Genomic DNA, 17,145 nt, shown 5'->3' with positions numbered 1-17,145 from the left:
GTGTGCCTTGACAGTGTTAAATTGAGCGAAATGAGGAATGGCTAAAATGCATGATCTGTTTGGTATTTTGAAAAATAAAAAATATAAATATGCCTTATATAGGTATGGTCCTACACTATATTATTCAAATATAGCATGATAGGTCCACTTTAAGATTCACCAACTTAGAGATGAAAGAAGCTTATTCCTACAACTCTAACAACTCTATTCCTACTAACATATATTACAGACTCAAATCATCCACTGGTAAGCCTCACTGTTTGATGGCCATGGCAGTTGAGTGGGTGTTTAATTAAATGTTTGTCATGCTTTGAATTATTTACCATATTATTACTGTTATTAAATAGACATTTCAAGGTGTAGGGCTTATGATAAAATACATCCAATGAAGTGAGAACTGAGTTAACCGATATTAAATAAAAAATACCAGGGACATTGATTGTTCCTCAAGTGAGTGTTTCCGACTCTGTGTGCACTCCATGTCGGTAACATGGCTATCTATTTGAAATTGAAGTTAAAATACACTTAAAAACGGAATTACCTTTCATAGGTGTTTTTCATGTCTTTCAAGAGTAATCTGTGTATAGGTATTTGATAAGGGCTGAAATGGAAATGAAATGACCTACTACTAGTATTAACTACAATAATGTTGTATTTAAATTCATGTCCATCCAGAGCACTTACATTTACATGTTCACTTTAAAGCGCTGGATCTTATTTTTTATCATGGTTGTGTAAATATTTTTTTTACACGTGCTTGCCTCTTTATTTCATATTACATATTTTCATTTTGCCTGTTATCTGCACTGTTGCTTTGCCGTAAAAGAAAATTTCTGATTCTTAGTCTGAAGACTATTTGCATCCATATATCTTCTCCAGATTTATTTTACTGTCTGAGCTGTCACCTTTCACAACACTGCTCCTCCAGCCCACTTCTCCAACTGAAACTGTCTCCAGGCAACCCACCCCTACATGATACACCATACGCATACTGTGCAATAGGCCATAAGTAAGAATCACACTGGCTGTCACTGCTGCTTACTGGGTGTTCTAATGTTTATATTTTTATGCTTTTTCTATACTATATTTAAAGGTGCCCTATTATTCTTTTTGGGATTTGAAATAAAAGAGGGAGTTTCTCTCCCACACACATAATGACATCACTATGTAACACTTGTGCTTCTATTGGCTATAGCGCTCCAACACTTTGTACTTGAAAAGCTAAGGGGCGGGACATCTCTAAGCGGTTGAGCAATTACAATAGAGCTGGTCAGCTAACCAATCAGAGCAGACTGGGCTCTGGTTTCAGACAGAGGGGGAAAAGAGGTGCTGCAGCACAGGCCGTATGAGAAGAATAAAGAGATTTTTGAACATTAAAGCAACATGGCACAGTAGAAGCACAATATACAAATATAAGCTTGAAAATTTGAATAATATGTTTTCTTTAACATAGCACGAGCAATAATAACATTGATGCACGTCCCCTGGCAGTTGAATTGCATTGTGGGTAATAAAGGTGCCAGGTTTGTACAAGGAAGAAGAATGTGTTGAATAAAATAGACACTATCTATGGTTCTGATGCTTCTTTTTTATTCAAAGTGTCCATCATGAGAAAATGCTAATTCAGTCGAGTACTTATAATAACCAAGTGGTTTATAAAACATGACAGCATTGCTTAAGTTGAGGTAATAGATGGCCACACATTATATGTTGCAAGGAGTTCATTATTTTCTAATCCTGGAAGATACTGTGAACATGTCTCTGGCTCAGTGATAGCCTTTACTGTAGATAAAAAAATGTATTAGCTTGATAAATGAAATGCGTGGTTTGAATACTGGGGTCTAATAGTATCTAATTCTACCCCATACACTTAATGGCTTCTCGTTCTGTCCAATGAAAACTCTCCGTATTTAAACCATGTCGTGTCAGATCCCATCCCTAAAGATGGAATCGCAGTTTTACATTTAACCCTAACATTCATTGTTCAGCTTGACTTCCTTCTCCTTTTTCTTTTTTACTTGAAATGTTTTACTTCTGATGCACTTTGAAGCTTTCTGAGAGGCGGCGAGCCTGACAGTACAGAGCTGGCAGACTGAGCGAAGGGCAACGCGGTCAATCAAAGGCCACCTTTCCTCCCTCGGCTTTGCTTTGGGGTCTTCCTGCCGGTAATTCTCTGATTTGACTTTGATGTGCCAATTTGTGCCTGATGAATAATTGTCTGGTTTGCTGATAACTTGTGGGAGTCAAGTGTATTCTGGTGGCACTCAATGCAAATGGGAGATATTTGGGTCCTTCAAATCACGACAGTAGCCCCTCTACATTTGCCTCCCCGTTCCGTGAGTAAACTGACCAATTAGCTGTGTTTGAAGAAGCCATTTTTGATTAGAGCAATCAGTAAACAGCAAGGCCTCTCTGTGATTGTCCCCCTGATTAGATGAGTTGTCACTTGAGAAGTTGCTGGAGATTTTAATTTATGGAGTTATATCGCTGAAAAGTATGGTAATTACCTAATCCATTCTCCACAGTTCAGCACTTGGATTAAAATGCGTCCATACTGTACATGTTGATGACCTCATTTTTCTTCCGAAAGTTTCGAAGTAGTGCCTCGATGGACGGATTCAATCAAATAAGACAGCCACCATTTATGTTGTCAGTGGTGAGGAAATCAACATGAGAAGAAAAAAATGTATGAATAGAATATTGAGTAATATACTTTACAGTATGACTTCTTTTTTTTCTCATACTGATATTCTGAACAATCTGTGCTATTGTATTAGCTGTAAAGTGTCTCTACTATAGGCTAATTTTATTATATGTACAGCACTTTGGCCGGACCAAAAATTGTTTATAAATGTGCCATATAAATAAAACTTGATTTTATTTTGATTTGTTGACAGATGTTTTGCTATATGTCACTCACTGTGGTTTTGGTTCCATGCTATCGGCTCCAGCAACAGGTTTATTGCTCATGAATGATCATGTAATAATCTGCATAAGGAAAAGCTTCTTATTATTCACACCCATCTTTAAGTGTCTCTGCATTACATCCTAATTAACACCGAAGACCAGTTAATGATTTAAAGACTGTAATAAGTGAACAATGACATAACCTCTTATGCAATACATTTGCCTGTGATGTAATTCACATATTTAAATGTGTTGGCATTTCAATACTGTTATAAAAGATAAGGACAACATCTGGAACACAATTACAAAATAATAATATCAAAATATATCAAACACATATAAAAGCAGAATAAAACATAAATACAACAATTACAAATATATATGTTATTTTCTCTTACATCAGTAATCACCCCCATACAGTTCAAATAAATAAGACATTGTCAAAGTTATACTCTCAACTGTTTGTCAGTGCTTCAATCGACACCAATTGGTTATAACAAAACGTGACTGCACCTGTAAATATGTTCAAATATATATATGTAATCAAATATGATGGGTCAGGGCCCAAGAAAAAATTAGTACGTACTTATTTCACACAACCAATATGAAAACATATTCCCCAATGAGTCCATGACTAGGTCAGAAAGCATTATTTATAACAGAATTCTATGTATGCATACAATTAATATATACAATTTATATGTAAAGCAACTTTTATAGGGTTACACTAGTTACATTTTATAACTGAGAGAAACTCTGACATAACATATTGTTTGTACACATATCACTATCATATCACACATATTATCAGTATTAGAAAACGAAGAAGAAGAAGACCTTTATTAATCCCCCGAGGGGGAAATTTAGTTTCCACTCTGTCGTACACACACATGCGTTTTTATACAGGTACAGGTTTTATACACACTTTTTACATCATGCACATACATAAACAAATACACACACATATGCACAAATGCACATGCAGTTGAGAGGTCAGAGCGAAGGCAGCCAGTCTAGCCGGCGCCAGTGAGCAGTTGGGAGTTAGGTGCCTTGCTCAAGGGCACTTCGGCAGTGGCCCAGGAGGTGAACTGGCTCCTCTCCAGTACCAGTCCACATTCCATATTTTTTGGTCCAATCGGGACGTGAACCGGCGACCCTTCGGTCCAAAATCCAATCCCCTACAGACTGAACCACTGCCGCTCATTTCAAGTCAAAAATCTGTTTTCCCCGTGTTTTCTATGTCTAAAGTTGAAATTGAGTGAATCCACTTGTCTCACAGTATCACTAACATTTCAACAATCCTCTGAATCCCTTGCAGGTGTTGCAGAAAGCCAGCCCTGCCACCTATAGAAGTTTAATTGGACGTCTTTGTGCATTGTAATCCCGGGCACAGCTACAGCTCATTGCAGATTGCAGTGTATTGACCACCAAATCCCCAAATGATTCGTTAATCAATACAGCAGACGCAGTAAGTAGGCAGGGGAAGGCTGTGTGTGACACAAAGACAGGATTAGGCCTGATTAGGGCAGTTTTAACATGTCCTGCTGATTAGGGGCCAGTGGATCTGACCGCTAATTAGCTGTGAAGTGTGGCTGTCCGCACAGACAGGACAGCATCAGGGGGAGGGAGGGGGGGGGGGAGTTTGGCAGCCCAAACTCACACCCCCTCCCTTGTCCGCCCACCATCTCCACAAAGGGGTCTGGGGCTCTTTGATTGGGTGTGCAGCATTGTGAAGAGGGGAGTTGAAAAAGAGTCCCATTTCCCTTTTGCTGGGCCACTACCCCCTGCAGGGCGGAGTCAATGTAGCCTTTCTGTGCCTTCGTATGACCAGCTGGCTGCAGCGGGGCAAATAAACACTCCACATCCACATGGCCAGTGGGACTCCCTTCTGAAACACAGCCTTTGTCCCATGTGGATTGTGCCCTAATTGGTGTCCCCGAGACAAATTCTCAGTGTGATTGTTATTTGCACTGATGAGGTTTTAACAGACAGATAATACACAGAAGATACAAGTTACAAGTAAATAATAGACTAGTAGCTCGCTGGAGGCATACAAGGAGACCCCCCCTTGTGTTTACACAAGATACAGTCCAGAAATCCAAATGTTATCATTCATAAACTAAATGATTAAAGCGTAGAACTATATAAGTACCCAAAACATTTAGTTAAAACAGTTCCACACTTTTGTACCTCGAACAGTTTTGCTCTGAAAACAATAATTCACTTAGTGTCAATCATAGTATCAATCAAACACAGTATTTTAGAGCCTAATTAAACAAAAAATGTGAATTTCTGTAAAAATGAGTGACACGTTTTTTGGCCTGTGTCGTGCAAAAACGATGGACTTCAGATCAGTGGTATCATAACCTGTAATGCCTGTAAATGGTAAATGGACTGTACTTATATAGCGCTTTATCCAGTCTTTAAGACCCCTCAAAGCGCTTTACATACTACATGTCATTCACCCATTCACACCCATTCATACAGAGCAGTGTACCTTACTCTAGGACCTAACATTCACACACATTCACACCCCGTTGGCCATGCCATCGGGAGCAACTCCGGGTTAAGTATCTTGCCCAAGGATACATCGACATGTAGACTGCATGGGCTGGGATCGAACCCACAACCTTCTGGTTGAAAGACAACCACACTCCCTCACAGCCACAGTCGCCACTGTATCCCCTTAACATTAAGCAACGTCAAAGTGTGACGTCTTGTCTCAGGTTTATTATATTTAATATAAGTTAACGTGGGAAATTACCCAACATTTTCCAAGTAAACTGAAAAAAAAAACTGTCAGTAAAAAGTAAACTGTTTCATTCCCCCTAAAGATCCTCGAGTGACCCATCAGATTTATCTTGTGACCCCTTTGCTTGATCTCAACCCCAGGTTTGGAACCTCTGTTTAAGATTTAAGTGAAAACCTTACCCTAATTTAACCAAAAGGACTCAAAATGAACCAAACTTCACAGTAATAACCCAAAACATAAAGCCAGCCCTTGTGCAGCATATGGCATCAAAGCGTATTTTATCATAGAACATTTACAAACTAGAGTTAATGCCTCGGCATTACACTAATACCTGAAGTAATTTGTGTATTTGCAGACTTAGCGGGGTATTCAGCTGTGTTCCAACATTTCCTTTCCCTGCCTCCACCCTGAGACAGCCTGACGACATAAACTCAAGAGAAAGAAGGGAGAGCGTAAAGGAACATGGGATTTGGGGCGTAATCCTGTTTGTCCTCGGGGTCACAGGCTCTACAGAGTTGGGATTGTCCGCTACAGTCTGGAAGTTTATTGGAGGGACAAACAGCAGTGTAATTGTAATTCCCTCTGGAGAGCAGTCAGTGTCTCCTGCTGAATGCTGGAGAGGAGACAGGTTGCTGCAAGATGATAATTGAAAAGAAAGTGGGTGGTCCTCTTTGGCCCCCGTGGCCCTCTGGGACGGTTATATTGAACCGCCTGCGTGTTTTGGAGGGGGCAGATTACAGAATGTTATATTTGAAGAAACGATTATGTCCTTCTGGGCTTAATTTGACAGACGTAGCTATTGAGTGGTGGATGTCTCTGTTGTCTTTTGCCATTCATGTCGATTTGTGTTTGTGTGTTTGCTGTTGGATCATTGCCCTCCATTAATTATTCTGAGAGCATTGTTTTTTTTTCTTCATACAAGCATGTTTAGGCGTCCTTGAATTTTCCAGAGCTATTTTTTTACTTCTACGATTTCTGACTTCTATTTGTGTTACGTGTTTCCTATATCTACTCCTATTTTTCTCGAAATTCATGATATCTAAATTCATCGGTGAGATTGCGTCTATGAAAGGAAATAAAACAACACACTTCCACACACAACTATAACGCTGCCCTAGCCAACACACACTGATCTTATCCATTGCCTACCTTCATTGAACTGCTCTTCAGCCCTGGCCCTATTACCCAGTAAGCCGCAGACTGGCAGCTGGCCATTACTGTGGCAACGGTGAGCTGGGAGAAAACTGCTTGCTGGTTCAAAAGTAAAGAGGAGTGTTGTAAAGGACAGCGATGTACTATTTTTGAGCAGTGAATGTGTCTTTTTCATATTTATGAATACAAAAACCAGCAATTTCTAACTCATTTTCAACTATGAAATATCCAGAGAAAGGTGATTAAATGTATTTTATGCTCGCTTGATTAGTTTTTGGTTTGTTTTTGAGTAATTTGCCAACAGATTCAAGGCAATTCCAAGGATGGTGTATAATTATATCATGTGTGGTGCTGTCAATGTAACAGACAGACAGAGCATATTCAACAGGCGTCAGTCATTTCAGCGTGTGAGTAAACTCATTGTCCCATACATCTGTTATTTTTCATCTGTGTCCATGTTGTTGTCAGTGAATTATGTTTTATTTTTTTAAATGCCTTGTGATGTGCTGCAACCCATTTTCCCCAAGGGGACAAATAAACGAATACTACTACTACTACTACATTTAGAAAAAAAACATAAGAAAAATCATATTGTCTTTTTTAATTCCAGACATGATAGTTACACCAAAAATATGAATTATGTTAAAAGTATGTCACTATGGTCCCACCTGACATACTGTAGCTTGTCGACTACAGCCAGTAATTATGTTTGCTTAAAACACTGTAGTTCATAATTTAGTTCAATATTTTACAAAATATAAATATAATGTTAACAAATATTTAGTTTGAAACAGTAATGAGGAAGAATTGAAAGGTTACAATATGTGCTAATGTTTAATTTAGGGCTTAAATAAAGGAAGAAAAGAGGATCCAAATGTATTGAGTGTTAATGTCACACACTCCCACACGTCTTGTGTCCTGGAGCCTAAACACAGTGGCACCTCAGTAGGGGCTCCACGGCCGTAATAGATTTTGGAATTGCCTAAACTAATTTTCTTAAAGAAGAGTTTGTGGGACTTAATGAGGCAGAACTAATGGAAGTCCCACAACCATCAGTGCCATGCTGGAAGCACCGTGGCAGGACAGAGCAGCCATTGATTCTTGCTTCAAACCTCTTGAGTTCCTAATCAGCTTCTTTGGTTGTGCGTTTCAGGCCTGACAAACCTATTGTTGGCCTGTGTCACTGGAGGTCAGTAGTTATTAGTGGCAACTGAAAACAGTTTCTCTAACTACTTATGAGCGAATTGAATAACATGCATAGGGGGACTTGGAGGGGGGATTACTGGCAGCGCAGCGAGGCCGGCCTGCGAGGGAGAGAATGTGACATGGTTTTCTAATAAGGGATGCTGCCCCCCCCCCCACACACCACCACTACACACATACACACACACACACACACACTCCTAACATGGTCCTCTATACTTCACCCCCCCCCACCCAAACCCTTACTGGTACAGAGATTTGTGAATAGTCTTCAAAAGGTTGCTTTGCCTCATATTGCTAAAATGGTATTCATAGTGAGCAATGGAATTAGCCAGAGCAAGTCCTGGAAAAGCATATAATTGTGTGTGTGTGTGTGTGTGTGTGTGTGTGTGTGTGTGTGTGTGTGTGTGTGTGTGTGTGTGTGTGTGTGTGTGTGTGTGTGTGTGTGTGTTTGTCTGTGCATTTGAGTGTTAATGTTTTCATCAAACCAAATGCAACAGTGAAAATGTGGTTTCATGTATTTAATTTCATGGAAATCTATTAGAGTGAGAATTGCTTTCAGAGTCCTATGACCTTCTTGAAATGTTTTTCTGTAGGAAGATGATTATTTGCAGGCTATTTTTCCATTTGAAAAAGACTAGAATTAGGGAACTTTCTGCTTCCTGGGTCAAAGACTTGTGCAGTGACTCATTCTTTAGAAACCTAACGAATCCAGCAGGCACAGGTTTGTCATAGAAAATACAAAGATTGTCTCTTCTTGGCAGAATGCAAGGGCAATATACTAATTAAAAATCCCGCTCTGTGTCTCTCAGAACTTGCCAATTCAAATGCATTCATTCTCACAGTGAAATGAAAAGCGGACCTCGCCACTCCTAATCATTTCACATGGGGCATTGGGGACCATGAGAAATAGAGGAGAGAGAAGGTATTGGAATTTGCGAGGGAAACTTTATTGACACTGATTTTAAATGGTGACTACCTAAATATTTTTGCATTTAGGTATACCATTCAAAGCACCATGAAGGATATGAAATCCCTCTGTGGAGTGGAGCCACATTATTTGTTCTATACCTATGTGTGTTTTTAGGGAAAGTCTTACTCATGCACTGTTTTTCACTCAGAAACTAGGTCAGACTCTGCTTTTAGCTTTAGTTCTAATTGCTTTTTTTTGAGGAAATCCAACAACACAAAACAACTTCCTCTTCTATGGGCAAAACTAAAAAGAAAACTGTGCATGATGAGGGTTATATTTTCGGGCCATGTTTCTGTGTAAACTATGCAGCCAATAATGTTAAGCCCTCGCCAATTAGCGCTGTCTCGGTTGCTAGGTCGCCATGGTCAATTGAGGAACACATCAATAGGACTTGAAAAGGTTTCTCTGCGATCAGACCTTCTGACATATTAAGTAGAATAATGGGGAGGAAGGGAGTTTGGGGGGTGCAGAGTATAAAGCAAGGCTTCCTTCTACATTCACATTATTCAGTGCAACCTGCAATTACCTGAGAATAATAGACAAAAAATATATATACATCAGCAGGATCTATTATTCCCTGGTTCATGCTGTATATGAAACATCATTATGGCATTGAGGTGGAACACTCCTTCAATGGAAATATCTCTCTTGTATGTCATTGGCATTGTTATATGTGTTTATTTAATTAAAATGTTTTTTTTTGCACATGTGGGTGATGTTCTGCACATGGAGGTAACACCACACCTTAGAAAAGTTTCCAGACATAAATGATGATGCCAGCACCAATTACAGTGCCAAGCCTGTCTCATATACCCTTACAAAGAGAGGTACCCCCCAATAAACGGAGAGAAGCAACAGGCACAATAGCCAGTGATTACCAAGCATAGCCTATTAGTACGCCATAACTATGGCTATTGAAAAGAGAAAAGAATGGCTTCACCTCCACTTTCATTTCATGTGGCACACTATCAGGAATCTTTGTTGACAGCTCATTCATGCCCTCAATTGAGAGACAAAATCAGGAACACCTTTGCAGTATCAAATTGTATATTGTGGAATGCATTTCTCTTTTTAATGCTCTTATCAAACTCCCTTCTGATGGAGTTGCCGAGCTCAGTACCAAATGTCAGGTGCATATTGGCTCTGATGCTTCCTTCGAGTGTAGGGATGATAGCACATATACATACAGCTGCCAGGTATGTGAAGGGGTTGGAAATGGGGCCTCTCCAAGGTCTCCATTGAGACACACTGATAGCCATCATCATCATCACAGGGTGTCATCAGCAAGGGGATTGAGAAGTAATTTCAAAACGTGTTTAAATGACCACAGGAAATGAAATGTTAGATCCTATTATCAGCCACTGCTTGTGTAAAAAAAAAGAGAGGTTCTGGAGGACAGTAAAGGGGAACCGACAGTGATGCTAAGTGATGACCTTAAACACTTTGGAGTTTGTTTGCACAAATCATTCATCTTCTAAAGAGACTGATCAGAATGAGCATGCAAGTGTGTGTGTGTGTGTGTGTGTGTGTGTGTGTGTGTGTGTGTGTGTGTGTGTGTGTGTGTGTGTGTGTGTGTGTGTGTGTGTGTGTGTGTGTGTGTGTGTGTCCAGTGCATGTGTGTGTGAATAAAAAAGAAACTGTAGCTAATGGGTATTTTCAACATTCGCTGACAGTGCCTTTCAATGCATCATAAAGTAATAATAATATCCCTGTTATAATAAATCTAAATTACACTCAATATATCAACACTTGCATTTGTTGTTTGAACGTGAAGGACATTCTTTGTAAATCTTTAGATTGTTGCAATTATGCTTATAATATATTATGGAATCTTTTTTTATTATTAAAAGGCATGTGTCAAATAACGAAATTAAAGTTTGATACATTTTTGAAAGATTTGACATGTTGCACTAATTTAGTTTACAGTATTATATTCTCATTGTATCCCCAACAGTGTGCTAAATATCTATACTCTTAACTTTCTCATTCAGCTTCACGCTCAAATATGATCTTTAATACAAATTCGAGAAATTTGAATAAAATGTCTAAAATAATATACATTTTACAAATTGTAATTAATAAACACTTTTTCTTTATTCGCATTTGTTTTGTATGGTTGGTGTTGGAATCCATAATTTTTCTAAATGTGTAATTTGACGAGTAAGGCCTGTGCATAACAACAATAATACTAATAATATTAATAATAATACTAATAATTCGAGTGTAATTAACCTTAATGCAAGATCATAATAATTTGAGGCATGCTCTTCATTCTTTTATGTAATATATTCGATTTTCCAATAATTGCTAGTCGTTGTGTGTTTTATGGAGCCTCGCATTCCCGATGAAATTGACCAATTACATTACGGCACAACGAAGGTCTGGGCCTATTAAACTCAGTAAGATTAATGTAATTTCAGGATTTTCATAAAAAAGGAACTATATTATTTATACATTGATGCATTAATTTAAATCACTATTAAACCTGCTTGTGAGTGTTAGTGATTTCAAAAAGGTGATTCCCGGTCTTAGACTCCTGCAGACTTCCTCCATGAAAGGCAGCCCTCCAAAATGTCACCTGAACAATGCTGGCTCCCTCATCGACCTTGCTTTCCTGCTCAATTTGGTCTCAATCACAACATAATGAAAATGCACTCCAAAACAGATCCCTTTTTAAAAAAAAAAATACTTCTTCAGGAATAGCTCTCACACTTCCAGTTATTTATTGTTAACGTTCACTTGGTTTTTGAAACATATACAGCAGCCATCACGCATTTGTTCCTTTTTAACTTACAAAAGAATAGAGAAAACATAAAAGTGGAGGCAATAACGATTATTATACAGTTAAACGCATTCTTGTGTGTTAGCCAAATATACAAGTCCCTACTTTATTTAATAAGTCTAAATGAATACATTAGTTTACAATATTAATATGATAAAATACCAGGTTATCACCGTAAATAAGGAGTGGTGGCTTTAGTGTACTCCAAACCTGATCCCACCTTTCCCCCTCAAACCCCCCTCCCCCCACACACCCCAAGTCCGAACTCAAGTGAAGCAGCATTCCTTTTTGTTTCAACAACATAGACTACGTTTAAAACATCATGAGGAAGGTCCAAAACATGGATTACAAAAGGTCCAGAAACGACATAATTGCTTTCAAGGGCAGCCATTTCTGTAATGTTCAAAAATAGACTCCCCTCTCAGAGATGTCAAGAAAATGTGCCCTGATCAGCTGGTGCGCCTCTGTGCCCTGATGTTTCTCCAACACCAAAGGGCCCCCGTTTTCAGTTCCCACAATATTCATATATGATATATCATATATGAAATATATATATGAATATTGTTTTGCTCGTGGGCTCATCCGCAGGTTCACATAGAAAAAGTGGAAAGTGACAGTATGTATTAAGTCCTACCACGTTCTGCCGTAGAGGAGGTTTGAGCTGACCATGTTACTGGTGTAATCTACAGCAGAATTGTCTATCTGGGCCATGTTGAGCTGGCTGTGCAGTGAAGGGGGGCTGGGCGACATCTCCTCCAGGTCCATAGCGTTCACCTGCTGCTGCTGGCTTTGGTGCTGGCTGAGGCTGCTGGTCGAGGATGCGAGCACAACTCCGGCTCCGTTCTGTTGTTGGTTTTGTTGTTGGCTCTGTTGCACCTGTTGCTGGTTCGGCGTCGGCGTGTTGGAGCCGTTCTGGCACGGTTTACCGTCCTTCACCAGAACTGGCACGGCTACGCGCCTCGGGGACTGCGACTGCTGCTGGCACAGGTTCCCGTCCTGTTGCTGCTGCTGCAGCTGCTGCGTCGCCTTGTCTTTGGCCTGGCGCTTCATCTTGTACCGGTGGTTCTGAAACCAGATCTTCACCTGGGTCGGTGTCAGGTGGATCATGCTGGCCAGGTGCTCCCTTTCAGGCGCCGACAGGTACTTCTGCTGCTTAAACCTCCTCTCCAGCTCGTAGACCTGAGCCTGCGAGAACAGGACGCGCCGTTTCCTCCTGGGCGCTGAGTGGAGAACTGGCATGGATTTGGAAGGGTCCCCCATTCCCGAGAGGCTCCCCATGCCGGACATGTTCATACCTGTGGAATGTCCCATGAATCTAGAAACTTAAAAATATACATACATATACATGCGTTCAATAAACAGAAGAGGAGAACACTGTTTCGCCTGTCTTTATCCATTGTTTTATTACTATAAGCTGGAAAGCATTAGCCTAAAAAACACATTTTATAATAATAATAATAAAAATAATAATAATAATAATACCACTAATAATAATAATAATGATAATAATAATAATAATAATAATAATAATAATAATAATAATAATAATAATACATATAATATTAATAATAATGCTTTTAATTATTTGCTCATGACAAAGATAGAAAAGTCGAGCCAGACTTGAAAGAATTATCTCCTTTTCAGTTTAACCGTTAGAAATAGTCCTTAAAATTGTGTAAATAATTTGCATTTACTTATCGTTAGCTACCCAAACATAGATGAAATATTATTAAAAAGCAAAGCATATTTAGCCTTGTGCGTCTGCCCCTCTTCCTCATATGTCAATGTATTTATATTTATTAATAATGACATTTAAAAAAATAGAAAATTGTGCATAAATGGATCAAATAACTTACTTGTGGAGTATCTTGGATCGGGGTTGGAGCTGTACCACCCTGTTGCTGCTGCACTATTCCGCATGCTTTCCTGGTACGACGGGAGGTCTCCCATGTTGCCAATGCTTCCATTGCAGTATCCCCCCATCGAGCTGTGGGAGAACTGGGAGACGGTGTGCGGCATGTGGTACGTGGTGGCCACGGTGCCGTTATGGCCCATGGAGTGCTGTTGCATGCCGGTTTGAGACACCTGAGGCTGTCGGTAGGCTCCCAGTGGAGAGGTTAGGTTCCCTGCGCCGTCCATGCCACTAAACTTCTTGTAGGACTCCTCGATTGGACTCAAAATATCTGTCACTGAAAAAGGCGTAGTGTGCTTTGGGCTCAACGACATGATTCAGAAAGCAGGTAGATTTTTGTGTTTGAGCAGATCAGCCGTGTTGTTGTATCGGCTCTCTCCTTGGTGGATGTCTACGTAAGAGAGTGCTTGTAGAGCGCCTGAGATCCTATTGATCGCCTTGGAGAAGGAGGCGAGCCCAGGGCGCTCTTAGCCCGGGTTTATTGGAGCCAGGAGCCAGGTTTACGACAAACACAGGGGGCGGAGCAAACTTCCTAAACCAGCAAACAATAGTCATTGACATTTTAGCGAAATAATTCATGAAATAAATACTCTTTGCTTTATATTAACTTATATAAATAAATAAAACATGTTTTTTTTTCACCATCTATTTTTGAATGTATTTTTTCCCCTGACATACAGGTGAGAATTACCCTGCTGCACATCAGCTGATCTGACCACATTATGACATTTTTTTGCGTCAGGAGGGAATTCCACTCTTTCTAGAAACTTTGAGAGCACTTTGAACAGACATAAGGGCCACCGAGTATCATCAAAGAGCCACAATGAAGTTGTATGACCGGCTCATTTATGCTTCTTAAGCATCATTTTGCCCCAGCAGAAAGGGACAAGTCAGAATAAGCTCAACATGCTGAAAGGGAGCTGCAATAGAGATCCAAACCGGTGAGTATATCACCATCTAACTTCCATGATCTGCAGAGGAGTATAATACCCAGGATTTTTAAATATTATCTGTCCAAATTGACAGGTTTCCTGAAACCAATTCCTGCATAATTTATGAAAGATTACAACTCGACCTTTCTTAGAATAAAGAATATTCTTCTTCCGACTTAATGTAATTTATAGACAATATTGTGAGCCTCAAAACCCTCAAGTCTTGTCACTATGTTCTAAGGACACTTTGCAGTCTTGACCTGACATTGTAATCTCTGAGCAAACTGACTGGCGCCAGGGGAAGAATCAGAGGAAGGAGACACACAACAGGGGGGGGGGGGTGTCAAAAGAGAAAAGAGCTACTACAAATTGCAATAATGAACACTAGTTAATGTAGCTTCCCATTAAAGCCTATAACATGTGTCTCCTCTATGGATCTATAACACATTATTGAGCCTATAGCTCATCTTAATTGAGAGGGGGGAGAGCTATAATGCTGCTCATAAACGCTAATAATCTTAATGATATTTGTATGTTTTTCATCAACACCTTGCAGCATGCAGACAGCAGCAGGAGCAGGTGTTGTGCGTTGGGGGGAAATGTGTACCCATCTTGCTTGTATTTGAGGAAGGAAACACTCGTCTCCATGAAGCCACTAATGTAATTTAGCATGGCACGGCAGCAAGTAGCTAGCTACTCTAATTGAGCAATTGAAGACGTGACATGGTCAGCCATCAATTATAGTGAGATATGAAGAACACCAATCTCCGGTTAACTTGAAAGCCTGGTTGTAATAAATCATTGTTCTCATGCATATTTTTACTACCCGAGTTTCTTCTGTTTTTTGTTTGTCCCTCAGATGTCTGGATTCCGCAGCGGATTTAAAGTGAAGTGGTTGGACTTTATTGTTGTTGAGGTAAGGCAAACAATGCGTGCGTATTCCAAAGTCAGCTGGAGTTGACAGAAAGACACCGAAGTAGGAACATTAAATCCTAGAATTAACTGTTTCGGAGAAAACAGGTGCAAATATCTTGATAATAATAATAAAATACTATTTCCAGGAGAGAATACAAATGATAATGATCGCTTTTCTTAAGTTAAGTTAATATTTCATACCTGCAAATATTCCTGCCCTTGTCCAGAATCCTGTGCGCCTTTTCCACTTTTTTAGAAGCAGCAGCATGGTGTCTTTTCATGGCGAAAAGAAAAGGTAGGCCTCGGCCCAGACCTCTAACATTATGTAAATGAGGCAAACCTCTCAACCTTGTGGATTACTGAGTCAGAGAGCAGGACCCTGGTCCACAGACCCTCCACATTAGGATCCCATACAAATCTGGAGCTGGTTGGCTGCATGAAACGCTTATCAGAGTCTACATTATTATATTGGTCAATCTAAGTTAACTTTTATGTTTTACATCCAGTGAATTTAATGTGGCCAAGGCAGAAGGGAGCAAGATAAAAGGACGCGCCAAGGAGCCGTGAAGAAGGCCCAGCAAAGGTTGGTTCATACATCTGACACATTTATAGAGAAAATCGTCTAAATAACCAAACCCCTTTGCTAGATGTTCATGTAAATAGTTGTGTTGCTTTGTGCGTAAAATACAACCGGCGTGTAGAATTCATAATGCAACAAATTTAACATTAATTTAAGCCTACACTGATACTTGCCGCTCCAAGGAGAATAATTGAAATCCTGCTGGCTGTATGATAACAATTATATCTTTTCCCAGAATTACGCACGGGATGCTGTGTTATTTCGCGTATTGCCGTCTTGCTTTCACCTGTAGATACACATTTTAAAATATCTCCTCCCTGACTAATACATTTGGAATCTTTCTCGATTATTTCACTTGGAACAAATTCAACACGCGTTTGATTGCTTCATTGCTGAAATAAGATTTTTTTAAAACAGTGCAACCAATGTGTCATTATTCTGCAGGAAGCAGTTTGCCAAGCAATACCTGCCAGTAGAGACTTAATCATTGTGTGCATTACTGATAAGACGTATCGCTGCACAATCGCCCAATCCAAATAATCCTATAGGGACATTTTTAAACAATTTTCCAATATATGATGTGTAAGTGTTTGACGGACCATTTAAGTGTTGTTAACCAGGACCAAATAACAATCCATTTATGTAGTTTACATCATACAGAGAACCTTTTCCCGACATCCTAACCCCCCTCAGCTCAGCTCAGCGCAGCAGATGGAGCAAAGCGCCTGGTTTCTGAAGTGCTTTTCTCCATCTCGTCGTTGCTGGTTCAATACCCTGAGAGATGTGGAGAGATGGCTGAAGGGCCAGGGTCCTGACCTGCAACCTCAGCCACACACCGGCCGAGCACAAAGTGCAGAAAACATGGGGATGTATATTGTCTATTGTCTTTCTGGACCTAAGTCTGTAACTTAACTTTGTTTCATAATGCAAGTTAAAGAAATACTCCAAAGGGTTTAGGCGTTGTATCGTGCAGCGCAGAGGCGAATTTGCAAGTGAATAATGCAAAAACCATGCCACGTAAAATATTAGATGATAAA

The 17,145-nt window shown here is 39.8% G+C and overlaps 1 protein-coding gene across 2 annotated transcripts; it reads right to left on the bottom strand.

The window, feature by feature from the left end:
• Positions 1-11,693: 11,693 nt before the first annotated feature.
• On the bottom strand, positions 11,694-14,130 carry LOC104952966 (thyroid transcription factor 1). Of its 2 annotated transcripts, none has more exons than XM_010779877.1 (2): positions 13,626-14,130; positions 11,694-13,091 (listed from the first exon to the last, which is right to left on the bottom strand). In XM_010779877.1, exons 1-2 carry the CDS (start codon positions 13,993-13,995, stop codon positions 12,400-12,402), a joined length of 1,062 nt encoding a protein of 353 aa, XP_010778179.1. In that variant the 5' UTR covers positions 13,996-14,130; the 3' UTR covers positions 11,694-12,399. The 2 variants fall into 2 exon arrangements, with proteins under 2 accessions (XP_010778179.1, XP_010778180.1); XM_010779878.1 differs by having other exon boundaries at positions 11,694-13,064.
• Positions 14,131-17,145: the final 3,015 nt, after the last annotated feature.

Source organism: Notothenia coriiceps, unplaced genomic scaffold (genome assembly GCF_000735185.1).
Source record: "Notothenia coriiceps isolate Sejong01 unplaced genomic scaffold, NC01 NC01_scaffold00020918, whole genome shotgun sequence".
NCBI classification, from domain to species: Eukaryota; Metazoa; Chordata; class Actinopteri; order Perciformes; family Nototheniidae; genus Notothenia; species Notothenia coriiceps.
This window is presented reverse-complemented; position numbering and strand designations above follow the sequence as displayed.

Excerpts from the sequence above, each read along its gene's own strand:
- LOC104952966 (XM_010779877.1), bottom strand. The coding sequence starts at position 13,995 with ATGTCGTTGAGCCCAAAGCACACTACGCCTTTTTCAGTGACAGATATT. Across the intron at positions 13,092-13,625 it reads CGATCCAAGATACTCCACAA|TTTCTAGATTCATGGGACAT; the intron begins GTAAGTTATTTG and ends TATATTTTTAAG.